We start from the raw sequence: 27,823 nt of genomic DNA, 5'->3' as shown, positions 1-27,823 counted from the left end.
ATAAACTGACATGGAGTGTTCAGGTTGAAAATTTCTGCATTAGGGTCCAACAGCGATTGTATTTTCTTCGAAGGTTGAGGGTCTTTGGTGTTAACCAGAAAGTGTTGCTTCTCTTTTATCATGCTGTAATCGAGAGCATTTTTCGATATGGCATCTCAGCCTGGTTTGGCAATCTTAGTGTACACTTGAAAGCCCAGATTACATGGCTAACACAGAGAGCCATGAAAATTATGGGAGTTAAGCAGCATCCCACACTTCAGGCTCTTTTTGAAGAAACAGTTATTAGACAGGCTCCAAAAATTATTTCAGATCCCACTCATTCAGGTCCTTCACTCTGAGTACCAACTTCTTCCCTCAGGAAGATGCTTCAGAGTTCTTCAGTGTAGGCTTAACCGTTTAAAGAACTCCTTTGTCCCATTGTCCATTAAAGCATTAAATGATAAGTTAGCTAGAGGTCAACAATTATTATTTTATTTTATTTTTTTCTCCCCCATCTGGTGTGTGCAAATATAAACATGATGATTAAAGGTGTGTTGCACAATAGGTAGGGTGCAGTTTAGTTGTTTGCTGTATATTGTGGGGAGGGCAGAGACGGGTCGCTGTATGTATTATATGAACTTAGTATGTTATTTGTGTAAAACAGCAGATATCGTATTGTATGTGTCCAACACAAATTTCCTTCGGGACAATAAAGTTCATCTTATCTTATCTTATAAAATGGATAAAATTTTTTAAATTAATTTGTTATTAATGTGAAGAATTTGTATTTTTAAATAACAAAGAATGACTGTGCCTAACTGCTGTTATTAAAAATTAATTATAAAAATACATTTTGAATTATTATATTATATTCATAAACTGTATAAGAACCATAAAGTGAAATTGAAAATATGAAAAATATGAAAATAAAAATTTGATTTAATATTTTATATTACTAGATTAGAGGTTTAGATTGAGATTTGAGAATTCAGAAAGAGTTGCAATAATGTTACTCCCATCAGTGTCTTACTCTTAATTTTACAGTCTGATTTCATGCCACTTACTGTGTTGAACAGCTATTTCACATCACTTTACTCGAAATGGAATTGAGACAATCTAGGGCTTTTTTTCTATTCTTGCAGACTAGCCAGCTTTTGATGGAGTCCAGTCTTTGGTAACAGTCACGATGAGTTTATCTCAGAAGGGCTGCTGTCCACAACAATCAAAGATTCAGGACCGCAGAGCTTAAAGCTCTCTTTCTATACCTGGTTGGAGAAAGGAAGGGAAAATCTCTATATACAGTGACAGCTTTAAAAGTATTTATTGTATATATACAATGGTGTCCAAAATGCTAAGAAAAACTAGTGAAAAAGCCTCCGTTTTGCATTTATTTATATTTTTACCTTTTTTTAACTTACATGAACAACAAATTGTTAAAATTACTGTATATGCATTTTCAAATTTCAGTCATTTTCAGTTTTGTTAACATTATGTTCATTTTCCCTGACTTTTATTTTGCACAAACATGCTCTTTTTGCTCATAGCTGCAGTCAGTCCACTCTGATTTCTGTGAATTCACAGACTATTATTGAAGCTCAAGGGTGAAAATACAAGCCTGTCCATAATGACCTTTACCTTGTCAAGGTAGAATAATCAGATTTCACTCTTTGCCTCAGCAGGCCAGCAGACAGCTCACTAAAACTCAATACACAGCAGAGCTGCTCATTTTCACCAGGCCAGACAAATAACCGGTCCAAAGGGCCCTGTCATCTAAAGCTATGTAGTCCTCATCCTGTACTGCTCTGTAGTCAGCTATTATTCAATATGAAGTGCAAGCAAGCCATAGACTTTAGTCAGAGCAGACACCATATTTAATCTGACGTGAACAGAAGTGAGGCTGTGAGAAAGTCCATTCAATATGTCGTACTGTTACATATGCGGACGTTGATCGTTCAGTTGATAAAACTGAAATGTCTTTCCACAAGTTTTCAGTGGACATAAAACTTCAGAAAATATGCCTTATGAAAATGTAACACAAGTGCACTATTTCCAGGTACACAACAGTGAAGCATACTAAATTTATGCCCCTCTCATTCTCATTTTCATTTGTGAGTCAAGATCAATGTGGTATTTACTAAATCAGTAGTTTCATCTGGTTTGTTTTCAGGATCCAGAATAATTTATGCTGCAAAATTAAACAATCAAATTATTAATATTCTGCACATTTCCCACAATATGCAAAACAGACACATTTGGTTTCAAAATGTCTCTTCATTCTCAGCAGTGTTATTTTAGTATATGAGATACTATTATAGTTTTTGTTAATATTTTGAATTATATATTTTTTATATATGTGACCCTGGACCACAAACCCAGTCATAAGGGTCCATTTTAAATCTCAATCTCAATTTAATTTGTATGGTTGATGTATGGTTTGTTAGGATCGGACAATATTTGGCTGAGATACAACTATTTGAAAATCTGGAATCTGAGGGTGCAAAAAAAAAATCTAAATATTAAGAAAATTGCATTTGAAGTTGTCCAAATGAAGTTCTTAGCAATGCATATTACTAATCAAAAATTAAGTTTTGATATATTTAAAGTAGGAAATTTAAAAAATATCTTCATGGAACATGATCTTTACTCAATATCCAAATGATTTTTGCATTAAACGAAAAATTTTTAATTTAAATATCTATCTATAATCTATTGCTACAATTACATATATATATGTAAGACTGATCTTGTGATCCAGGGACATATATATTCAGTATATATATATATATATATATATATATATATATATAGGTCTATTTTATTAGTTTTTGTTGTTTTTAAAGTGTATATATTTCAGTTGTAGTTATTTTAGTACAAGTTAATCTAAATGAAAATGAGAAATGTTGCAGTTTTGCATAAAAGTTTTTTTTTTTCAATAAACATTTATTTCATTTCATTAACAGAAATGTTTTCGATGGTTTTAGTTTTACTTTTAGTTAGCTATAATAATCCTGATTCTCAGAAGCTAATAATTCAATGCACAATTTTTTTTTTTTTAAATGGCCATCGTCACAAGTGAACCTGTATTTAATGTAGTCTGGCTTATATTATCTTTTACCTTTTTTATGATGATTTTTTAGTAATTTAAAATTGTTAATTAGTAATTATAAATTAAGAACCTATTCAGGTGCCAAAGTTTGTTGTTAAAATTATAATCGTGGCTGTTGGTCACATTTTGCTGCAAATTATTTAGTGGCAACAGACTCGTAAACTTTACTGAATTGTTAAATCAATAAACAGATAATTCTACTTTTTTTTTTTTTTTTGTCCGAAATACATTGTTCTCTAAATAATGTGTAATTTCTTTAAGAGTGAAAATAAATTGAACGGATTTAACCGGATTTGCTTATCTGTCGGACACCATGAAGCATTACACTCTCGGCTTTGAGAAGAGTGAAGAAACAAGCTAATCTTCCAGGAGTTCAATATTAAGTTCCCGTCACTGTCAGACTGGGCGTGAGAGAGGGAGGGAAAAAGATTAGACTCTTCAGCACAGATGAACGTTAAAGGCTTATATGCCACCGAAACACATTCTCACATTGTTAATATGTGGATTAGGCCATTTTCTCCTTCCCAACAGAAGTATCAATATATGAGTATAAAATGGCATAATGCAGAAGCTCTCCACTGCATTCTCGGCCTGTATCAACGCTGAGCTTGTGTTATTGTGAAAGAGGATATGAAGAGCGGCTTCTGAGATATTCAATGCTTCTAACTGATTCCAGGATCTGTACCTGTGCATTAGTCCGCACGTATTCACAGACATACATATTCAGGGTGGCCATTGTGTCAGTAACGTTTTCATACCGAATATCAACCGTGGGTTCTGTTCGGAGCGGTTTATGAGATTAAATGCTGTCATTCAAGGGAGAAACCTGAAATAATTTCACATTTTCTCCGCAATCAGTCAATTACGTTTCTCATTGCTTTCTGCATCTGTGATATCCTCCTCCTCTTTCAGTCACGAAGATGAGTTGTTTGCCACACTAAATATAAATTCAATGAATAATTTTATATTCACATAGAGCGATATTCCACACCCCGCGAGTGTGAAGCGCCACCTCTGCCCAGCCTGATGTGCATTTGAATGGATTTTTGCACCATTTTCATACCAAAACTGGGAGGGGGAAAAAATAGCTTTAGCTATAAAAAAAAAGTCCACCAAGAATATAGAGGGAAAACATTTTATTATTCCATCAAACCCAATCATATTTATGACCCTGCGCTTTCACGTAGGAGACCGCTTTCCATTGCTCCCTGTGTTATTTAAAATTTCATAAACCTGGTCCACGACAGTACTTATTTTGCCCCACATTCTAATCTGCTCCTAATAAAGACACGCCAAGCAGAGGGTGTGAAAAACGAGCTCACCGCAGCAGTTGGCATGAGTAAGGGAGAGCGCTGGGGATAAATCAGAGCAGGAGACGTTGGAGACACACAGATAATCTCAGAGTGCCGCTGTGTGTTTGGTCCTCTCCTCTCAGCGGCAGTGATATACAGTGATGGGAAATCCATGCAGACTCTCGAAAGGGCGAGATGGAGGTGACTCGTATAAATGTTTGACGTGAGCAGTTTTTCAAAATAAAAGTTTGGAATTAACACCCAAGATGAGCTCAGCAAACTCATTCACTGTCTGTCACCAGTGAATTAATGTTTATTGACAGGGAAATAATGACACTGACTCACGAGCAGGCTTACGTGAAATCTGTTCCTGCAGAGCTCCTCGGAAACTTCTGTCATTTATAAAATTCCCTAAATCTCAGACTCATTGCATATTCATTTATTAAATATTGTGGCTAATTTGATTATGCTTTCAGTTGCTAATAAGAGCGTGGTACTCTCAGCTCCATTCAGAGGGAATAGTTCTCCCAAAAATGAAAATCCTGTTAGTTTTCCACCCTCATCTTGTTCTAAATCCATATACTATTTATTTACTTACTTACTTGTTTCAATATTTGCTTATTTCTTTTATATATATATATATATATATATATATTGGTCCATATGGAAAGTGTTTCATGATATTTTTTTAGAAAACCTTAATGGTAACTCTTTTATAAAAAATTATATATAATGAATGTATATAGAAATGATTAAATGTGTGTGGGGTATTAAATACATTTTGGGAACAAATGTCCCCACAAGTATAGCAATAACAGTCATTTTTGACCTAATCGAGACTTTTTTTGGTCCCTATGAGGAAAAAAAGGTTATAAATCATAGTAAAGTAATTTAAAAAAAAAAAAAAAATCTAAATATGCAGAAAGTTTTCTGTAATGGGAAGGTTTAGGGTTAGAGTAAGGGATAGAATATACAGTTTTTACAGTATAAAAATACTTATGTCTATCAAAAGTCCCTATAAAACTTGGAACATGGAACAGTAAGTAACTTTGCAACTACATGTCGACTAGCAGTCATTAGAGTATTAGTAGACTGTCTGCTTAATATCTTCTAACACTTTATTTTGATGAGTCCACAACATACAACATACTGACTATGAGAAACTTTGCAAGTATATGTCAACTTAAACCTACCCTAACAGTCTACTCTGAGAGTTAGTAGACATTTAGCTGCAAATTAATGAGAATTAGTTTACATTTAGTTACAAAGTTACTTAAAGTTAGTAGAATGTCTAAAGTGGACTATCAAAATAAAGCCTTTATTTTTATTATTTATTTATTTATTTATTTTAACTCGTCAGAAAGGGTGCTGTCCTTTTTTCTTTTGAGGCCTTCTTGGATATTTTTGGTCATGCACACCACAAAATTGACTTCAAAATTAGTGAAGAAAATGCATCTGGGCCTATACAATATATTAGAAACATATATTAGAAGGTTATTTTACATTATGGTGGTGCAATCTAATGCATTCAAGTCTCTCTTTTGTTTGTCTATTGTCCTGTTTGTGTGTTTCACTCTATAATAGACCACGGATGACATGGTCTCTTCAGCCGAATGCTCCAGTGATGACGAGGACTTTGCTGAGTGCGAAGGACATGCAGGTGGGCTAGGTCAGTTGAATTTTGCTTGCCTCTATGTGGTGGCCTTTCATTTGCAACTGAGGATCAGATCCTCAAAGCATCGCCTCCCCCCATGGATAGAAAAAGTGTAACTTCCTTTCCAATCCAACCCATGTGCATCAATATAGAGACATACATATAGTAGGATATCTTAAGAAATAATCTAAACAAAACAGAAATAGGCATGGATTTCTAATGCTTAGTCTATTCAGTAGCCTTGAATCAGAGCTAATGTCAAATCATTCCCGTCAAACTTGTATTACGAGCTACACTTGGCCATGGGGTTTTCCGAAGTGGTTAACATGGTCACACTGAATACTAATTTTGTCCCCAGTGCCTATTATGAGAGCATACGTACAAAATTAGTACAGAAAAGTGACATGTTCTCTGCATTGATGCTTCAAAATGTATCATACTGAGGTTTCTTTGCCATGTGATAGTGGACTGCATTTTGGCACATGATACATTTTGAGATTTCTCTTGAACTTTGCTTTCAGCCTTATAGTAGAGTGATATCTATCAGATTAATTGCTGTTGAAGCAGTCTTTTCTATACCTTTCTGTTTCCTCTTTTCAAGAGGCTTGATTTAAGTTAACTTGTTGTAATAGAGAACAGATATCATCGAATTTCTGTGTACCAATTTTTTTTGTGTGTCGTTATGCTTATTTTTAACGATATAATTTTGCCTCAGTGTGAACAAGTTGTTCTGCTAATATTTTCCAACCCAAATATGAAAAATACAATTCAGTGATTAGATTGATAGTGAGAAAGAGAGAGATTTGAGAGAAGTTGGGTATTGGCTTTAAAAAAAAAAAAACCTAATTGTAGCTTTGAGAAAATAGTCTGTCATGTCTTTTGTGAAATATGCAAATTTTTTGATTGCAGTTATAGATAATTGAAAATGTATTCCTTTGCGAATCATGATTCCAGCCAGAGAGGTCAAATGAATCTCATTATAATTTGAGTAAAACCCTACCACTTACAATAATTGGGTGTTTCTTCAACTTTGGGCACTTTTATATCCAAGGGGTTGATTTTTATTAAAATGAACAGATTTCAACTTTTTTTTCTATGACATGAAGGTCATGTTAAAACGTATTACATCAAGTCTTGGAAAGTTTTTTAACCATACTTTCATCATTTATTTTGATGTTTTTATAATAGATTTTATTGCTTTCCCAAACCAGTAAAATAATCAAAAACATCTAAATATTAAATATCTGCATAAATTATTTCTATTTATTGAAATAAATATTATACACACTTATATTTTAAGAAGGTTTTATTTATTTTTAAGGGTTTTTCCCCACAAAACGCTATGAAATGCATTATGATATATGAAATATCAGAATATAAACTAAATAGTAAACTAGCAAATGTATAAAAAAAAAATTAAAAAAGGGTGTTCTCCACAAAGTCCAGAAAGCCAGATGTGCCCCTAGTTGAACAAACACCCAATTATACATTTTCCATATCGGAAAAGCGAACCAGCGCATAACAAGAAGAACAATGTGACATCAGATGATTTCCAGAGGCTAAAGCCATTTCATGGCCTGTTAGTTTTATCTATTGGCCTGTAATGAGCATGCTGTCTTTCATCACAGAAATGCACAACATGTTTATTGTGCTCCATTGGATGAAAATGTATACATTTAAGTTTTCATGCAGACATGACAGGCTAGTGATCTGCTCTGTTTGCCTGTTCTGACCCTCTGCAATTCTCTCAAATGTCAATGCCAATTTCTTCCAAATGACATTCATCAGTTTAGCGGTTTGAGAACAATATCCATCTTTCTGGAATCTTTATGTACTCATAAAGAAAGCTATTGGCAGGGTCCCAATCATCCAGTCACGTTTACACAGAAATTCATGCCATTCTAACCTCTACATCAGTTGATGTGAAGCTGCATGAGACATTACCGCTGCAGGGGTGCGTCTTCATATTCGGCGTGTGTTCTGTACCGCATGCGTGGGGTACTTCCCCTTGATTTGTCCTCTTAATTTCATGAGCTTGTTCGTGGTCGATGTTATTTTTGGTGAAGTCCTCATCTATTTCCCAGCTTTCCAAAAGCAACATTCCTGTCATCTCGCCTCATCTTGTTCCGCATGATATTTTGGTGTTGAAATCAATTTTTCCTCCATTTTTCTCAAGCATCTGTACCATCTGGGCTTGACCTTGAACATTGCCATTTTGATTAACAAAGCGAATAACAGGCAACAAAATCTTTTCTTGCCATCCAAAGAGTTTTTAGAGCTCAAGCGTTAATGTAATCTTAAGAAAGTTGTGTTTTAAGAATGACCAGCATCCTTGAACGCCCTGCCCTCTCTTCCTCCTCACCTGACCGAGCCGGTCTGCATATGAAGTCGTTTTTGAATGCAGATGGCATAGAAAGAGTTTTATTGCCACAAACCGTGCGCTTCTCAATGTCACGCTTTCTCAAGCAGTCATTTGTGGCATGTAATATGGTAGCTGCTAGTCAGAGCCATTTTCCAGACTACTCTCTCATTATTCAGTGCATGGCGCCATTTTTGATCTCCATGCATATCCTCACCATCAGACTAACCTGAGTGCTGTACTGTATGTATGAGCCAGTTTCAACAAAGCATCATACCTCAAGCTTATGGTTGCAAAGATCTCCGCTGCATTTTCTGTACCAAATCGTGTTCCTGTCTATCAACTTGTCTGTCTTGACGTGTTGTCACGTGATTCTGTTCTCTGTTTGTAAAAATTGTTGGGTTTTCCCCTTTATCCCCTATCTGGAATTCCATAGGAGGGCTTCTGTTGATTAATCGTACGCTTCCGAATCATTCCATAGAGCAGTGCTGCTGTATTACTCTCAAATTATTTCTCTGCACACAGATCTCATTATTTTAAAGTTCATGCTTGCATACAAACCAAAAAACGTATATTTCTGTTATGTAAAGTTGCGGATGTATTTTTAGAAAGCTGTAAATAAACTCCACGCATTTTGTTTATTCTGAAACACTAAATGGGGCTCATTTTCAGAGTGTTTAAATGAGTCGGTAGTATAGTATTTCCTTTTGAACAAGGCAAAAGGTGAAATGAATTAGGAATCGAGAGCAAGAAGCCTCCAGAGACTCAATTATCTGTTCAACAGAAGCATATCTCACTCTCTCACATGGTACAGTTTGTATATGCAGGAATGGGTCAGTGTGATGTGTTAATTTTAAAGTTGCATTACAGATTTGTGTTAGCATGTAGTGTAATACTAATCAGTTCTAAAGGGCAAAGTTCTACATCTTTCCAAGTGTGATTTGTTCAGGCTTATTGCTGTCTCATATTGAGGTTTTTGATGAAATAATTACGGATAATTAATCAGGAATTAACGAGCTCCAGTTTTGCTTTGCAGTGATAGCGATTTGTTTGTGTCTGCAAAAAAAAAAAAGTCCTGTGATATTTTTCTGTCATTAAAACGTAAGCTTGGCTCCAACCAGATAAAGATGAATGAAGAATGAGATGGGTCATTCCTGTAAAGCAGTACCTTTTGAGCTCTGTAACTTTTGTAATTTAAAAAAAAAAAAAAAAAAAAGGATTTCTACTAAAGGGCTTGGCAGACTTTCAGAAATACGGTCAAGCTCAACAAATCGGAGAAAATTAACAGGATACCCAACAGAATGGAAATTAAAGTCATTTCTTCATAAATTGCCCTTGTAATAATAATTAAAATAATAATAAACGAATAAATAAAAGTTAGTGAATCCATTTTTATTGATTGTGACATTGCTATGACTAACACTGACTAATATGATTCCCATTTTAAAAAACTATTGAGTTTATTATTGTATCCATTATATTACAATTAAACACGCACTGCCATTCCAAAGTTTTGAGTCATTATTTTATTTTATTTTATTTTATTTTATTTTATTTTATTTTATTTTATTTTATTTTATTTTATTTTATTTTATTTTATTTTATTTTTATTTTATTTTTTACTTTACTTTATTGTTTTAGTTTTTTATATATATATATATATATAAATTAATACTTTTAATCAGCAAATATGACAGTGAAGACATTTTATAATGTTACAAAAAATTTCTAAAAGCTGTTCTTTTGAAGTTTCTATTCATCAAAGAATCGCTTAGAAGAAAATGTATCACAGTTTCCACAAAAATATTAAGCAGCACAACTGTTTTCAACATTGATAATAACAAGAAATGTTTCTTGAGCACCATGTTCATTAAATGCGTATTTTCCTTAAAAGTGGTCCACACTACTCCAAGACTTCTGAAGCCATATAATTGTTTCTGTAATAAACAGATCAAAATGAGACATAACTAAATATGGCTCCTATGCAGTCTATGTGAAATATGCTTTCTCTGAATTGCATTTGTAGGACTAATTTCTCTTCCTTATATGAACACCAGATGGCATTATATGCTGCACTCGTGATTTTAGATTCACACAATACTAAGAAATTCCCAAAAGATGCATATGTAATGAGCTGGATTTTAGTTATTCACCTGATTCAAGCAGATATCTACTTTTTAAGAATAAGTGTAGCTTGTTTTGTCATGCTGATTAGACAGAGGTGAGCGTCTTTTTAGACTCAAAAGCAATTAGATGCCGTTGGAATGCAGGAAATTAATTTAAAAAAAAACGGTAGAACAAAGGAAAGAATGGTCCAGATTAGAGAGCCAGTATTGCTTGGCCCCATCCTGTGCCAAGAGAGAGGGAGTTGCTTTTATCACAGGCCTGCAGGTGGCCGTTCAGCATTGGAGCTCCTGTTTAATTACCTATCCATAGTGCAACCAGAGATAAGAACACACTAGACACCCGACATTGAGATACACTATTGTGTTAGAATAGTTTTGAATAGTCTCACTTTGCGAATAATACTCGAAGCGTTACAGTGTTTGCATTCTAATGGGGTGCCTTACCGCACAGATGTACGCTCTTGTCAGGTGCCGTCAGTCAGTTTAATGTGTAGATGTACATTATTAACAGAATGTGTGTGTTGTAATTAGCTGAAACAACTCAGTCTGGCGGTGCACTAAAAACAGTCATAGCCTTAAGCATTTAAGGCCTGTTCACACCAAGAACGATAACCATAAAGATAAAGATAGAGTTTTAATGCTGGCAGAGACCACACCACAACAATAATCATAAAAGCACAGAGGAGCGATATTGTTAAAATAACTTTCAAAACCTTTTTTTTTTTTTTTCTAGTTGATGAATGATAAAAACGTTGACAGCCAATCAGAGAGCTTTAAAGAGCTTGAGCAGTTAAAGCAGCAGACAACATAACTGCAGCGATAGACAGTTATTGAGGCTAGGTAATATAATTATCATTATAGCCATCATTTTTGGTGTGAACGAGTCTTAACTCTTGTTTAGTCAGCCCTCTGTATTGGAATGTCACGATTTCCCAGCATGCATATTGCCGGTTTCAATATATTGCAAGGAATCATTTAAAGCGTCACATATATAGACACATTGTTCTCATCTATCAATCAAAAGAAAGGCAAATTGACCATATTACAGTATTTATAAAGGAGTGTTAAATATTTTTAAGAATCGTATACTTTCATTCATCACTGCTTTCCCCACAATACTAGTCATTGTGGGGTTTCGTTGTATTTAATTATTTTTGAGAGGAATTTATTTGTTATTTTCTTTTAGAAAGGAAAGTATAGATTTTAGATGATTAGATTATGTTCTAATTTAACATCTCCTAAGTTAATGCTGTTCGCCCTAAGGTTTTCAGACAGTTTATTTCTATTTTCGATAGAAGTCATCTATCTTGAACCCTCTTGTGGAATTCCTCAATCAATACTCTGCTGCTTTTGAACCAAAGTCTGTGGGTACCGTCCGTGATTATGATATTTAATGACTTTACCGATATATAAAAAAGGAGGAATCTGCTCTGTATTTTCCAGCAGTGTGCTGCGAAAGCGAACAGACAAACATCTGTGACCTACAGGCCCTGGTTAAAAGGCTTCTTTGACCTCGCTTAACCTTTGATGTCTGATTTGACCCCCCAGCTTGCTGTGTTGTTTGTCTACTCTCCCTAAATGCAACTTACTTTACGCATGCGTCAACATCTTGCAGTAAAAAAAACTTAACCCATTTTCAGCCAATTTTCCTCTCTCTTTGACATACATCCAGACTGCACGCCTGTTACATGTTTAAGACTAACAATGACAGATATATTTGTCTTTGGGTCACATGACAGAGGAAGCAGTTGTCTGTTAAACTGTCCCTCTCGATTGTGTCTGTTTTATAGTTTGTGCATCTGGTTGTAGTGTGTGAAAATTAGAATTGCTTTGTTCTTTCGTCTCTGGGAATTTTGTCTTTTTAGTTTACACACTCAAATCAATTTCATTTTTTGTTGGTTACCATTTTTTGACTAGCTGAATTTTTGGGTTCAAAATTAGTGGTGAAATTTTAACTAGATGTGAATATCAAATCACAATTATCATTAATTTGATAACGTGTTTTGATTTTTGGTCTTCTTTTTTTAGATTTGGAACTAATTCAATGAAAATTCCATGTGCTTACGGTGATAAATCATCAAAATCATTTCCAAATCGCATCAAGAACAAAATTGCACTGCCTCAAATGCAAAAAAAAAAAAAAAAATCAATTTGATTTAGAATAACCAAAAAGGCACATGATGGTCAATGAAAAGGTTCCAGATCTTGATACACTTCTTGTTTTTTCAAATTTTGAGAGTTGATCTTGATGAACAATTGACGTTTTAAGAATGTTTCCAAACTGCATGGCGAAGAAGTTGCAGTTTAGGGTTTGTCAGATTGTCAGTGTTAGAGTTTTGTTCTTTTTCGTAGATGGGCATGTATATGCTCATTGTTTGTATATCCCCATCCCTTCCTTACAGCCAAAAACGTTAATGCTGCCCGACCGCTTCGTACTGCCTATACATGGACATGGCAACTGACTTACACAATCACCCCCATCATTATCATCTCCTATGTAGTATGTTCATAGGTCCAATTCCCTTGTCACAACCCTCCCCTTCCTCCTCCCCCCCCCCTCTAGCTATGGTAAAATATGTACAGTCATCCATTCACTCAAACCTAAAGATTAAAACCAATCTAAGCAAAAAGTTTAATTACTAGAATGTAGATATTTATTTAACAAAAAAAAAAAATGCTATATAAATCAAAGGCTCAAATATGTACAGTTTTTGTAAGAAAACTGGATTATATATCAAAGTAACAACAAAAGAGAATAATGGTGAAGTTTATTTTTCATGTTATGTGGTGTGGATGTATGTGTTGTTGCCTCCCTGTACTCTCTCATGTGGGAAACAAAAATATATATCTAACCAGAAACACGATGACAGTCATTTTGTTTTCACAAAGAAAAAACCTGTCCAAGAACATTCTTACACAACTTTCTTTTGTACGTTTTTTTTTCTTCATGCCAAAATCATGCGGGCAATTTGTTGATGTAAGTTGACAAAAAATTATGATATGCTTATGTGTTTATGTTTATAATATATATGCCGTTTATGCTTGTTTAAATTCTTAATATAATGACATGAAGAAGTTCTGATCTCGATTTGCTAAATTATACTGTCGATGTTTATATTGCCTGTTTGTCAGTACTGTATTGTGTGCTATGACTAGTTATTGAGAATTTATGGTATTGGCTTTGGTTTACTTTTGTTATTATTAAAGTCTGCCTCTTTAAGTTCTTTTAATTTTGAATTTTATTTTTATGCAAGTCTTACTACAAACCTGATGGCAGTTTTATCTTTCATTTGCAATGACAGTCTGAATACCTATAGCAGGTGGAAAGCAGAAGCAAACCTTTAATGTCCATGAAATGGAACTTTTTGTTTTTGTTGAATGGCAAATACACCAAAATGTTTTTCTTCTAGTCTAATAGAATCACTCCTTCCTTTCTGAATAGTGACACGTTACAACTACACAAAGAACTGGCATTTTAACATACAGAAAGCAGCATTCATTGTATTCCTTATTACTTAGATTTAGTTATTACTTATTAGGGATTAGATTTAGATTTAGATTGCTTATTACTTAGATTAAAGCCTTCGGAAATCAAACATATTCAATTGATAATTACAGAAATCATTCAGCTGTCATTGCATTATGGAGACAGTAGCTGCCATTAGGAAGTCATTCAAAAGGCAAGAGTCAGTGCACTGCTGGGGAGCCACATCTTCCATCACACGTGTGTATATATAGAGAGAGAGATGTTTTTCTATAAAAATATGCAAGCTGTTGACATTGTTTCACTTCTTATAAAACAGATGAAACCGTCACAAGGTGAGACTTCACCTCAGAGCTTATATAATGATTTTCTTATATGTACTGTATGTTATTTCTTCTGACATTTTTAGGTCATGAGACTTCATGGCAATAGGAAATTATTCATTCATACTTTTTTTAATTATGCAAAATACTATTTAAAAAAAATCTATATTTTTACAATAAGGATGCAATTCATTAAATTACAGCATTTATTAATCTTGATTAATGTTCATTTGTATATTGTTTATTACTAGTTCATGATGAAATGCATGAGCTAATCCTAACAAACACAACTTTTGTGTTAAAAAGTTTAAAATGTTTTAGCAGATATTAACATTATACTTGATTTATATTAGTATTGTTAGCTAGGGCTGTGATAAAAAAATCGATGCATCGCGATTCGTGGATTGATTCTGAGATTTTCCGAATACATCGCGATTCTTTCTGAAATCGATTCTGAGCTTAGTTTTGCTCATGAAGAAGAGTGCTTGAGCGCTTTATGTAAACACAGCCTACTGTGAACACCCTTGTAATTCGCTGCAACTTTTTCGAACTTTATGAATGATTATTTTAGGTTCAAGTGTGTGCAAGGAATTGGAAGCAAGCGGAGTATGACTGTTTCTAAAGCATGCAGTGCCATCTGCTGTTTAAAACTAAGCTCAGAATCGATTCGAGAGAGAATCACAATACATTCGGAAAATCTCAGAATCGATGCAGAATCATTTCTCAATTCGCCATGCATCGATTTATTTTCCCAGCCCTATTGTTAGCCCATGTTAATTATTCACGCGCAACTTCAAATAGCTCGCAAAACAGCTCACCCACAAAGACCTGTCAAGTCCTTTTGATGCCGACTTATAGTCATTTATGTTTGATATTGTTTTGCTTTTGTCTTTTATTTTTGAGTTTTTTTTTATTTTTTATTTGTGCGTTCTGCCTTGTATCCGTTAATGTTTCTTTAACCAGTTTTCAAGACTAACTTGCCTCGTGTCTGTGTTCAATTGTAGGAGGCGAATTAGTTTTCCCAGTACTTGTAAAGGATCCCTTAGAGCTCCCCTCTGTAGCCACTCGTACACCCTCCATCCCCTTTCCCCCAACCCTCCGCCCCCACCTCACCATTATTGAGACCACCAAAGAGTCCCTGTCCATGGCCACTGAGGCGGGGGTACCTTGCTTGTCGGACCGAGGCAGCGATGATTGTGATGATGATGATGGCTTGATGATATCTGGGTATGGCTCTGGGGAAGCATACGACTCTAACCTGCCCCCTACTGATGATGAAGATTTTTACACCACCTTCTCCTTGGTAACAGATAAGACCTTGTCTTCGTCGACCTTTGAAGGTGGCTACAAAGCTCACGCGCCTAAGTGGGGATCCAAGGACTTTAGACCTAACAAAGTCTCCGATTCTGGTAGGACTACTACCACGTCTTTTTCCCCCAAGCTGAGCCGCTCCACAACCACGTCCACGCCACCCAAACTGCCCGCGGGCAAAATGAATCACAGGGAGCTAAAGCCCCAGCCCGACATAGTCTTGCTTCCATTGCCCACTTCCTATGAGGTAGACAACACAAAGCTGAAGAGCCCATTAATAACCTCCCCCATGTTCCGTAATGTACCCACAGCAATCCCCACGGAGCCGGGCATCAGGCGGGTTCCGGGGGCCTCCGAGGTGGTCCGTGAATCTAGCAGCACCACCGGAATGGTCGTCGGGATAGTTGCCGCTGCCGCTTTGTGCATCCTAATTCTGCTGTACGCCATGTATAAGTACAGAAACAGGGACGAGGGATCCTACCAAGTGGACGAGACCAGGAATTACATAACCAACTCGGCGCAGAGCAATGGAGCAGTCATGAAGGACAAGCAGCAGAGCGCAAAAAGCGGCAACAAGAAACAGAAAAACAAGGACAAGGAGTACTACGTGTGAGAACGTCGCCCGTCGCTTTGACAGAACTTTGAGCTGTTGGGCGCTGCGCCGAGAGAGGGCGACAGGAGCCGAACCCCGGCGCCGCGCCGAGAAGGCGAACTCTGACGCGAACTGTACCATAAAGCACACTTACAACCGTAAGCATACCGCGAAGGTAAAATAGCAAACATTAGTGACCTTATTCCTCTATCTGGTCGGAGACGTTATCAGTGTAGAATATTCCACAGCTACATCATAATCCTAAGTGACTTTTAGAGGTATGTGAACCTTGGCGTAAATCTCGTTTTTCTTTTCTTTTGTAACTCTGTAAAAAAAAAAAAAAAGAAAAAAAGAGGAGAACGTTTCAAGCATGTAAGAGACACATAGTGCTGACGTCCGCAACGAAAGTGGGACCCAAAAAATGTTGTTCACGCGAAAAAAAGGACTCCTGCCAACAAAATAAATAAATGAATAAATATATATATAAATATATATATAAATTCTATATATGAGAAATTTGTATTGTTTATATACATTACATGTGGTGTCTTATCATTTTTTGCTCTCTGCAAAAAGAAGAAAAACACGATGTAATAAACGAAGACCGGTCACCGAGGCTCTGACAGCACAGCCGAAACTGATCATTCTAATTGTACAACCAACTGTAATATTGCAAATGTGTGAGTTTCCAGAAAGACAGTGACGTTTCCTTGTCTCAGTAAAGCGACTGATTGTAGTGCATGCCATGCCATCCTTCGCTTCGATCACGTCCGCCCTCCGGGCCGATCCGATCATCAGATAAACCTCTCGTCCCTCAAAGCGACTCGACAAGGGAACGGGCCGCAGATTGGAACTTTTTCAACCGTATGTATGTTGGTCCATTTGCTCTCGTCTCTTTTTTATACAGCTGTCTGGTGCAGACTGGCGCAGTGCTATGATACTGTTAAAGGATGTCTATACGAAAATAAATCTAATGTGAAAAGTGTGAAAAAAAATCTATCTGTTGTCACAGTCGACTGTGTCGAACGAGAAATTTGTTTACATATTTTATTACATGATAGCGGTTGTACTTTGTAGGTAGATGATGTACATACGAACCTAAGTTGTATTTTTTTTAGTAATTCTATTGTACAGAGAGATCATTTGATTGATTTATTCAGTGTGTTTCATGCAGAAAAATCCGACACTGTCGACTCATGTGAAGGACGAAAAATATATATACAGTACACACACGTTTTTGTAAGGACAAGCAGAGAATATTGTTAGATTAGAGGTCTAATCTTTCTCGCAGATGTTTCTAAGTCTAAGCATGGATATTTGACTACTTGAAGCTGTCGATGAAATACAAGACGCACTTCTTAATTGTACCAAGGTTTCCTTGTTATCAGTTGTTTTATTTCTAGAAGAATCAAAGAAATATGTAATAAAGACAGACTAATATGGATACGGACATGCAGCTCAGATAATTTACGCCGTGTGTTTCTTACCTTAATGTCTTAATACAAGTGGCCTGGACTGCAAGTAAGCCCTGTCTCATCGACACAATCTTTTGCCATTTTTATTCTTATTCATGTATGTTTTTGCCATTTTTTTTATATATGTTTGTTAATCACTGTACCATAAATATGATGTCAAGATGTGCCCATGTTATTTTTTTAATCTTCATTTTCTGTTCAACCTCATGTGTGCTTTTATCATTTTCATTTATGACATCCTAGTCATGTAGCTTCGCTTCAGACAATATTTGGCGATGATCTATAATAAAACATTCCATGGAGGTTGATCATGTTCGGGCTGTCTTAATGTGCTCATATCTAAACTCGATACCTATTTTTATGTCATTCATCGTGCTGGACAGCACACTTTCATTTCCTGTTCTGTTAGGACCTTTTTAATGTGCTCAAGAGACATCGAGGGTCTGAAATATGCCTTTCGTACCATGCTTTTAATGGATTAAATGCCTCACTTTGTTTTTAGCCCAGGAAAGGTAAGGTCGTCGTTTGTTATACACAAAAAAGACGACTGCATTTCAGTAGCCAGTCAGAGAGCAACAATGAATCAATATCCATCAGGATTTTCTTGGGAGACGCAGATTTATATAAGACCCTGTACCCACAATGACCTGTTAACAGCATAAGAGCAGAGATCTTGAGCCCAAAATATTTCTCTTTTAGTTACCAAGGCAACACAAAGGTACAAATCAGAAGCTGTGACTTCTGCTGGGGTTTAATTGTTTCATTAGACATGGTAATTAAAGTATGCCTGACTATACACCAGGATGTCTAATATGCTATTGTTTGAGAACAAGTACAATGTTTGAAATGCTGACTAGGAACAAAAGCATCAACTTCTGTTTGCATGCAGCATAAAAACTGACAGATTGATCGTATGACAACACATCATGCATGTCCACAAATAAAGAGAAGGTGAGAAATGGTGATTTGTTTTAGAGGATAACATTAAAATGTAGACTAATCATTGAAACAAATACGAATGTTCAATTCGGTTTCAGCTTCATTGGATGTTTTCAGTTTTGTTGGATCCCCTCACCCTGACAGCCATTTGGAGCAACAAGGTGACCAGGAGTCATTCGTTTTCAATGGCAATTTCCAGCTTCATGGGTTACAGTGACTGTTTTGAAGAGATTTGATGCAAAAACAGTTGATAAAAGATTATGCAATTGAGCAGCAAATACACCAGTGGTCACTTTTAACTGATTCGTTGTTTTGTTTTTTGTTCTTTTACAATCAGTACATCTCATCTGTGTTTTGATTTTTAAATGCTTTGAATAATGTGTGTACAGGTCATTACTGAAATCATCCAGCAATAGGAACACCTTACTACAGTGACCTCTAGCAATAAAATCACTATGAACAAGCATGTTTTCTTTCCAGGTGCTGACCATAAGTCCATATGTATAAAAAGAGCTGTTAGATCACACCCACCCATTCTTATGATTTCCAGGTGGTGGAAGTAACAGTGAAAGAGATTTGGAAGATGCTGCAAGAACTGGCAACAAACTGATATTTTTCTTCTTCTTTTTTTAACAACTGATGGGTGAATTTACTAAGTGCCACTTTTGTGTGTACTGTGGTATTTTAGCATCTTTTTCACTAACCACCCACAATCCAGTCTAACCAGGTACAAAATCTGCTGAAATAGTGCTGTGTTAAATTCCCATTGTCATTCATTTTGGAAATTAGGCTCACCTAATTCTCTACCGCAATTAATGCATGCTTTTGTGGCTATGTTTGCATCGTTACTTAATTTGCATAATTCAGTTGAATTTTCCTAGTGGGTTCCTCCCTGAGGTTTTGCTTTTATTTACTTTTTTGAACAAATTTCTCTACAAAATGACTAAGAGAGTAGTTAAGACCAGTTACTCAATTGGCAGTTAGAATATATATAAATACAAATATCATGTCAAAAATTTAATCTGTGTAAATGTTTCATAAAGGTCATTTCATGTCACTTCACATCGTGTCATTCAAAAATAAAAATCCCACCGTTATACAATGTAAAACGATGTTAGAAATGTCTTGCAGAAGGCCAATTATTTTGACCAGTCCAAAAAGTTTGACCAATTATATTACCTTTGCCCAGGTATATCTGATATTCTCTTTAGCTTCAAGCCTCACTCTTACAGACGGAGCACAGAAGTTGCTCTAAATAAAAGAGGAGCGTGAAATGTACAATTTCGTAATGAACATCTTATTACATGGGTGGCTGGATTATTGAACCACACTGACTGAGGAAAATCGTATTCTGGGTAAAGAGAAAGTTAATTAAAATTCTACAAAGGCTTAAAATTCAATAATCCCTCCTCAACTTCCAGATAAGTTCTGTTGATTGGGACCATTCATCAAAACAGACCTTTTCTGTGGTCGAAATTAGTCCTTCCTTTTTTGTAGGAAAGACTTTTGATTGGGAATCTAATCTAAATGATTTTGCATTTTGCAATTTAATCCTGTTGTCAGTAGACTAAATATAAATGAATTGTAATGAATTTGCATGTTTAGTATGTTGTATCAGTGGCTCATCCATAAAATGTAATGGTGACACCAGATTTAATCAGATTTTGATCGATCGCCAGAACAGAACTACACAATATACCATAATTGTGCTATATATTAAGCTAACTATCATGCAGTAAATATCAGTCAACATATTAACACCTTACTGACAGGTCATGCAAGGGAATCTGGGATCAGTATCATCTGATTGCTTGTTGCTGATGTTTCCTTGAGAAAAATGACAATGGGTTTTATTCACTAATAAGTGCGCTCTTTCTTACTTCACAGGAGTTTTCAAGAATTTCTGTTAGAGTAATCTGTTAAATGATTACAGTGTTTATGTTGTGCAATTATTATGTTAATCAGTACTGCTCTGTAATGTGTATATTTTTATAAAACCGAAATCATGAACAGCCTGCTGGTAAATGTCATACATACACCATGCTGCAAAAAAAAAAAAAAAAATCAAATTACTTCATCAAAAGCCAAGCAGAATACAACAAAATAATGTTTTTGCAAGCAATATGTATTATAAATGACTGATTATGGGGGCCTCTTAAAAGTTAAATGAACTTTATAGTAATGGATAATTTTCCCTATCTGCAGGGTTTTGAAATGTTTGTTCTTGTGATGCCAGCAAACGAAGCCAATCTTGCTGTTGTTCCAGAGTGATTAGTGACATGAAATTTACAGCTCACAGACAATTGCACCCATGAGCAAAGACGGCAGAATTCAGCTCACCTCATGCACCAACTGAACAACTATCACTGAGATCAGCGGGAATGCTAACAGATATATTTTTACGAGTATTATAGACCTCCTTGATGATACCATAAAATATAGCATACGCTGTCGTAGCTGACATCCTGCACGTGACTTCAGTGGGAAAAAACATTGACTTTTGGAACAAATGCATCACTGTAATGGTAGATAGAGATATATGCATGACACAAATAACCCAGAACTCATAATATTGCCATTTATAACATCTAATAACAGACTTATGGTAAGTCCATTTATTCTATAAAAAAAAGGTTCAGTCCAATAGTGAATTTATAGATGCTCTATTTTCACTGTCTGTAAATCTACCTATTGTCCCTCAAATGAATAGAGGATCATCAAAACCATGCCATTCTAAAACTGTAGCAGGAACCTGATCCAGAGAGACTGAGAGAGAGAGCGAGACTGGTAAAAGCCTTGATTCATTATTAATCTAAGCTGCAGAGCACTGGAGATCAGCCACTGCTTTACAGGAATACTAACACACCAGACTGGGACATTGCTGTGTCGGACTGAGGAGGATATATAGTACGTTTGTGCAAAATATGCATCATCGCCATCAGAGGATTAGCTTTTCTAAACTACTTCTGTGTAAGCTGCATATTCAAGCACACACAGCAAATCGCAAGAATGTGATTTTCTCTCCAGTTTTTTATTTATTTATTTTTTTGTTATTGCTATTTAATGTTATTTTTAGTGGGGGAAAAAAAGTGTAAACATAAAGACACAATGAAAACTGGAGGGTAGTAGCCTACTTAGTTCTTTGTGGTTGAGAGTATATGCATGTGTGTGTGTGTGTGTGTGTGTGTGTAGAGTGTATGTATATATATGTATGTATATGTATATATATATATATATATATATATATATATATATATATACACAGCATATATATACAGTATATATATATATATATGTGTGTGTGTGTGTGTGTGTGTACATTATTTTTAAGTCACTAATCAAATAAGTGAAGTTGTGACATCTATTATGTGACTGTTAATACACTAAGTCAAAGGTTCTTGCCAGGTTTATTAACTAAAGCCATTAAAAAAAAAATAAATAAATAACATAAATCTAATCCTATTAAGGCATCACTCAGTTCATAATTTAGTTACTAAAATAACTAAAACTGAACTAAAAATTAATACACAAAAGGATGTGTAAAACAATAAAACAATAGAACAATAAAATGACAAAAACACGTTTTTATTTTCAAAACACTATATATATATATATATATATATATATATATATATATATATAGTATCTCGATTATAAAATAACACTTGCACTGAAGCACAAGATCTTTGGATCATTTCAAATCATGCTGGAGAATATAATCAGCAGGTGTTACATACACTTGAAATAAAAGAAGGACAAACCAAAAGACAACCTGGTATTACAGTTTTAAATTGAAGTTTTCATTCAAATTATGCTAATATAATTTGTAAGGAGACATGCAAAATACAAGTTCAAATAGCTTCCACTGTTCTCCGTTACTGAATGCACAGCGCCCTCTAGAGACGTGTGATGTGTGTGAAATGTGAGTGTGTGTGTGTGTGTGTGTGTACAGGTTTATATATCCTGGTGGGGACTTAAACCTGAATACACAGAGACTCATGGAGACTCGTGTCACAGTGGGGACCTAAATTGAGGGGTGGGGGGGGTGTAGTTGGGCATGTGAATGTGTGAGATCACTGGAGTTCTGCAGGGGGGTGATTCTGAACGAGAGCCTGTGGTCAAGTCCGCTGCCTGTTCTGGCCAGCGTGACACAAACAGCATGATGTACCAATGCTGTATTGTCCGAAGACAATGCCACAGTTCTCCCAAACATTCCCTTTCACCAAGTAAGTGGAGCAAAATGTCGGTCACAGAACAGTATGGTTCTTGTAAAGACTTCCTCCCTTTTGTTTGTGAAAGAAAAAGAAAGGAGAAAAAGACTTTGTAGAGCTGGAAAACTACCTTCATGTGACCAAGTCTACTTTATGGCCTTTAGTTTCCAATGTATTTATATCTTGTTGTATAACTATACTGTAAACATACCTAAATGAGTGCTTGATCATTGGTTGCTGAATGTTATGTTATGTAGGTATGAGATGCACTCTTATAAATAAATGGTTCCAGGGGTTTTATTATTATTATTATTATTTATTTATTTATTTTATGTTTTTTACTTGCTTACTTGCTTATTGTTTTCTTATTACTTCTTACTTATTTATTTTTTTCTTAGTGTAAAGAACAATTGTGTAATGAAAAGGTTCTATGGATGTTAAAGATTCTTTATGCAACCTTCAAAGCTTTAAGTGTGGGGGGGAAATACCAATTTAGGATAATGTTTAGCATAATAATTAAAAAATAAAATAAAATAAATTGTAGACCCAAAAATTTAAATCATGTCATGATGTACTAAAACCTATGACTTTCTTCTACAGAACACAAAGATAATAAATAAAATTAAATTACTTTTAAAGTACAGACAAAAAAAAAATGTAGATGTTTCCAAATCTACATGAAATCTACAATAATGTTTCAAAATATGTTCTGAGGAAATGATGACAGAAGTTTAATTTTTGGATGAACTATCCCTTTTAAAAAAGTACAGTAACTGATGCCATGGACCGTAAATCAGCATCCTAGCATCCTTATAATGATCATGTGTTCTTACCCTTAATTTGCCTCCAACCTAAGAGGCACAGAAATCAATATAAAGATGATGACAGATAGTAAACACAACAACACAATACAATAGGGTTATGAATCCGGATCAGACATAGATCAGAACAGAATGAGTTTAGTATCGACATACCACATTTTCTGAGCATTTCCCAGCATTTAAGGAAAGCGTATAAAGAAAAAACTCAGGAAACAAACTCTTAACAGATTTAACATTTAACCGAATTTACAGAGCATGAAGGTGCATACCAGGTTTAATGGTCCTCGCCTGAAAACCTGAAGATTTTCATAAAAGTGCTAATGTTAGTCAATGAGGGAGAAAAAACAGGGAATTGCATAAAACTATGCATGAAATAATCTGCATGGAACCTAAAGCACTACTCTTGTTTTAAAACTCAAGGGATGCTTTTAGAATTTAACAGTTTAAGTCAGAAAATAGAAAGAGGCTGAGTGTTAAAGGGATAGTTCACTCCAAAATAAAAATTGTGTTATCATTTCTCCCCTTTGCTCTTTGATTTTCATTGTATGGACATTCTTCAGAATACCTTTTTTATTTTCCACACAAGAAAGGGAGTCATACAGGTTTGGAAAGACATGAGGGTGAGTAAATGATGACAAAAAAATAATAATTCTGCTCTCACTTGAAAGTTTAGTATATAATGCTCTGTTGTGTGGAGAGAAAATGTGAACGTAAACAGCTAGAAGCCTAATCCTGCTATGTTTGGTGGCTTTAGCATGAGAGACGAATGAAGGAGCATTTTATACATCAGTAATGGTCTATGGAGTCAAAATGAGCATGATGAGAGAAAAAGCATTGAGGAGAGGAATCCGGTCAGAAAAATAAGCACGTTTAAGTTGATTTGACAAGTGCATCAGGCCAACATAAATATTAGGTTTCCGTAACAGAGCTTTTACTGCAAATGAGGAGGAGCTCGGCCTGTGTTGCTATGGAGGTATACCGGCAAAACAAAATAACATTTGCGAACGTGTGAATAACAGTTTTCTCTCCTCTTATCATGAAAAACAAGAGATGCTTTCGTGGAGACATACTGCGAACAAACGACTGGAAATACAGACTCCATCCCGGGGCGGCTGTCAGAACGTTGAAATGTTTTGTCAGAGTAATGAGCCGTGTTGGTCTCACTCCTGCAATAAACTCAGCGTAACCAAAAGACTTTGAGAAGAACCCACCTGAGATCCTTCATGCTAGAAAAGCTACTGCAATCTGCAGTAAATCTTTCTAGAAACGGCATCGTAATTAGCCGTCTTGAGATTGTAAGGTGACCCAGTCACTGTAGATGTTCCCTACACAAGATACAGCAGTATTTCATTGCATATTATAAATCTGCATGGGTAATTTCTGTGTCAACTTTACGTTCAGCAGGGCTTTCCCCCCTCTGGCATAATATCTTGAGTGAAAGAGATCTCTCTCTATAAAAATCTAATTTACTAGATAAAGCCTTAAAGGGAGAAAAATTAAAGTCATCTACTCAAACAATTTTTCGAGGAATGTTTTCGTTTCAGTTGAAAGATTTACTCGAGTTTATTTAACTAGCTGTAATATATTTCCAGCTAACACCTGTTTCTGACAGCCTACCTAGTTTTTTTTTTTTTTTGTGTAAACACTGGATATTCTTTCATTTAAGTGATGCGAAGTTCATTCTGCTGAACAGAGGTGGACCACAACTTGCCTCTCTTTTTAACATCTTAAATGTCCTGCCACAAAACCTCAACGCAAATTAAAACCAAATCTGTTTGGCTTCATGAAAGATTAGTCATCTTGCACCTCAGAAACCATCTCTACTAAATGTAGTTTAGTCTAAGCTCAGCTTCTGAGATGGATTGGCTGTCAAGTTTTGGCAGGAATCTGGATTATTTAATGAGTCTGTAAATAAATTTAATGGCAACCCAACCAAGTCATCAAAGAGCTTCTGGAAGCTGGCCTCACAAGATTTACATCTTTATGGTCTATTAAATTTATTCACATAAAATTCAGCATCTGTGAGCCCAGCTTTTATCAGACGAGCAGGATATATTCTTATGATTTATGACTATTTCAACCTGATTCATAATAAACTGATGAAGAAAAAAAATGCATCTAGACATATGTGGCGGCATCTTGATTCAAGGTCAAAAAAATTAAGTGCATGTGAAGGATGGAGAAAGAATGTTTCGAACACAACTTGTCCGATTTGCTGCATCTTTAATCAGCCAAATGGCACAATAAAACAAACCTGACATTAAACATAGTAGGAAACAAGGCACATGTAACAAGCTGCCAATCAACATTCTTAATAGTTCCTCTCAAAACATAGGTAAAATACATTCAATATTAATCCATACCCAAAGTTTCTTTTCAGTTTCAGTTGTTAGGCTTTCACAGCATCAGGAAGAAATGAAATGCATGAAGACATAAAAGCAAACCCATGAAACTTATTAACCTTTATTTTAACAGCACACCTATTAATATTGTCTTTAAAGTTACGCATTATGAAAAAAAATGCTGTTGCATTAAAAATGTGTGCTAAAACACAATATATACTGTATATATATGACTGTCCAGCGCTCTCTCCACCTCAATACCACGACTGAGGTGCCCTTGAGCAAGGCACCGAACCCCCAACTGCTCCCCGGGTGCCGCAGCATAAATGGCTGCCCACTGCTCCGGGTGTGTGTTCACGGTGTGTGTGTGTTCACTGCTGTGTGTGTGCACGTTGGATGGGTTAAATGCAGAGCACAAATTCCGAGTATGGGTCACCATACTTGGCTGTATGTCACTAAAAAATAAAAAATATAAAAATAAAATAAAATAACTATATATTTTTATTTTTGTAATAAATTGATCAAACAGTTTGTACCTTACAGGTCAAGAACGGTTTCAAGCATAAAAGTTTAAACTGAATTTCTTTATAATGAATTATGAGTTTGAGCATAGCTCTTAGTGAAACCAGAGTATGTTGATTAGCATGAGCCAAGTTTGCTATATGCATATGCAGATATGACCATATATCAGGCCATAAAACAATCAGCTATAAAACATGACATATAATGTTATATGAAGTTTTAGCTGAATTACATGTGTTTTGAGCGCAGGTTGGTCATCAAGCATCAAAGATATTTGGAGCATGTTCAGTTTGAACTCAATTCAAAGTGCAAATACTTGGCTCTAGAAGCTAACCTTTATAAGACTTAGATAAAAGCATAATTTTGTCTTATCCATGTGCTGTATCAGTGACTAAGTGCATCTCCAAAAGCTGCTAAGATTCTTACCAGAGTCAAAGAGAGGACATGAAAATAAGACAAAAGATTATGTTGATATAACATAAGAACTGTTAGGGTGGATTACTGTGACAGTATAGACAGGTGCGTAGATGAAGAAGGAAAATTAACTTAATTTACAATGCACGAAGGTGTTTGATTGACTATTTTGATTTGTGATTTGAATGCAATACAGTCAATTCCTTACTGATTAATATCATACAGTTCTCAGAAAGTTTCCTTAAAGGGGTAGTTCAACCAAAAACAAAAATTGTGTCATAATTTACTCACGCCGTTTCAAAATGTGTGGAACAGAAAATAAGATGTTTTGAAGAATATAGAAATAACATTGGACCCTATAATGACTTTTACTGTATTTTCATTTTGTTTGGAACAACATTAGGCTGAATTTTCGTTTTTGAGTGAGCTATCCCTTTAAGATCTAATTATCTTTAGGGATTTTCCTTTTTCTCCTCATGCAGGAAAAAAAGTGCATTAAATATGAATAAAATGTTTGGCATCCCTCGTGTTGGACTGTGAGCTGATTTACTGAATATATTGATATTAGGCCTAAGATCATTTTTCTGAGAGAGCGGTCAGATCACATCCAAACCAAATAGTCCACTGTTGAAGTATGAACATAAACGGCTTATCTTTGAACTGCAGACACATACATTTAAATGCTTGCGTCAACATTTCGTTTGAATTTATACTGGCCGATTTGGCAAACGTCCACTTTTCCAAGGCGTCACGTTTTGACCTTTTCTGAATAAATGGGACCAGGTTTTCCCCCCTTAGTCCCGCATCCTTGTTATGCCCTATAAATGAGAACACTTCTTCACACGCTGCTTAGAATTCTGTTCAGTACCTGTT

The 27,823-nt window shown here is 35.4% G+C and overlaps 1 protein-coding gene across 48 annotated transcripts in view; it reads left to right on the top strand.

Annotated features, from left to right (window-relative positions):
* Positions 1 to 27,823, top strand: part of nrxn3a (neurexin 3a) — a 295,029-nt gene that overhangs the window by 261,748 nt on the left and 5,458 nt on the right. For 19 of the 48 annotated variants that reach the window (XM_058749451.1, XM_058749441.1, XM_058749449.1 and 16 more), the window contains 2 exons: positions 5,962 to 6,046; positions 15,328 to 19,169. In XM_058749451.1, the coding sequence (XP_058605434.1) occupies positions 5,962 to 6,046; positions 15,328 to 16,247 (1,005 nt within the window). In that variant the 3' untranslated portion in view covers positions 16,248 to 19,169. The other 29 variants (XM_058749477.1, XM_058749472.1, XM_058749478.1 and 26 more) reach the window with 9 other exon arrangements.

Source organism: Onychostoma macrolepis, chromosome 17 (assembly GCF_012432095.1).
Source record: "Onychostoma macrolepis isolate SWU-2019 chromosome 17, ASM1243209v1, whole genome shotgun sequence".
NCBI lineage: Eukaryota > Metazoa > Chordata > Actinopteri > Cypriniformes > Cyprinidae > Onychostoma > Onychostoma macrolepis.
The sequence above is the reverse complement of the archived record's forward strand: the minus strand, read 5'-3'. Positions and strand labels throughout refer to the sequence as shown.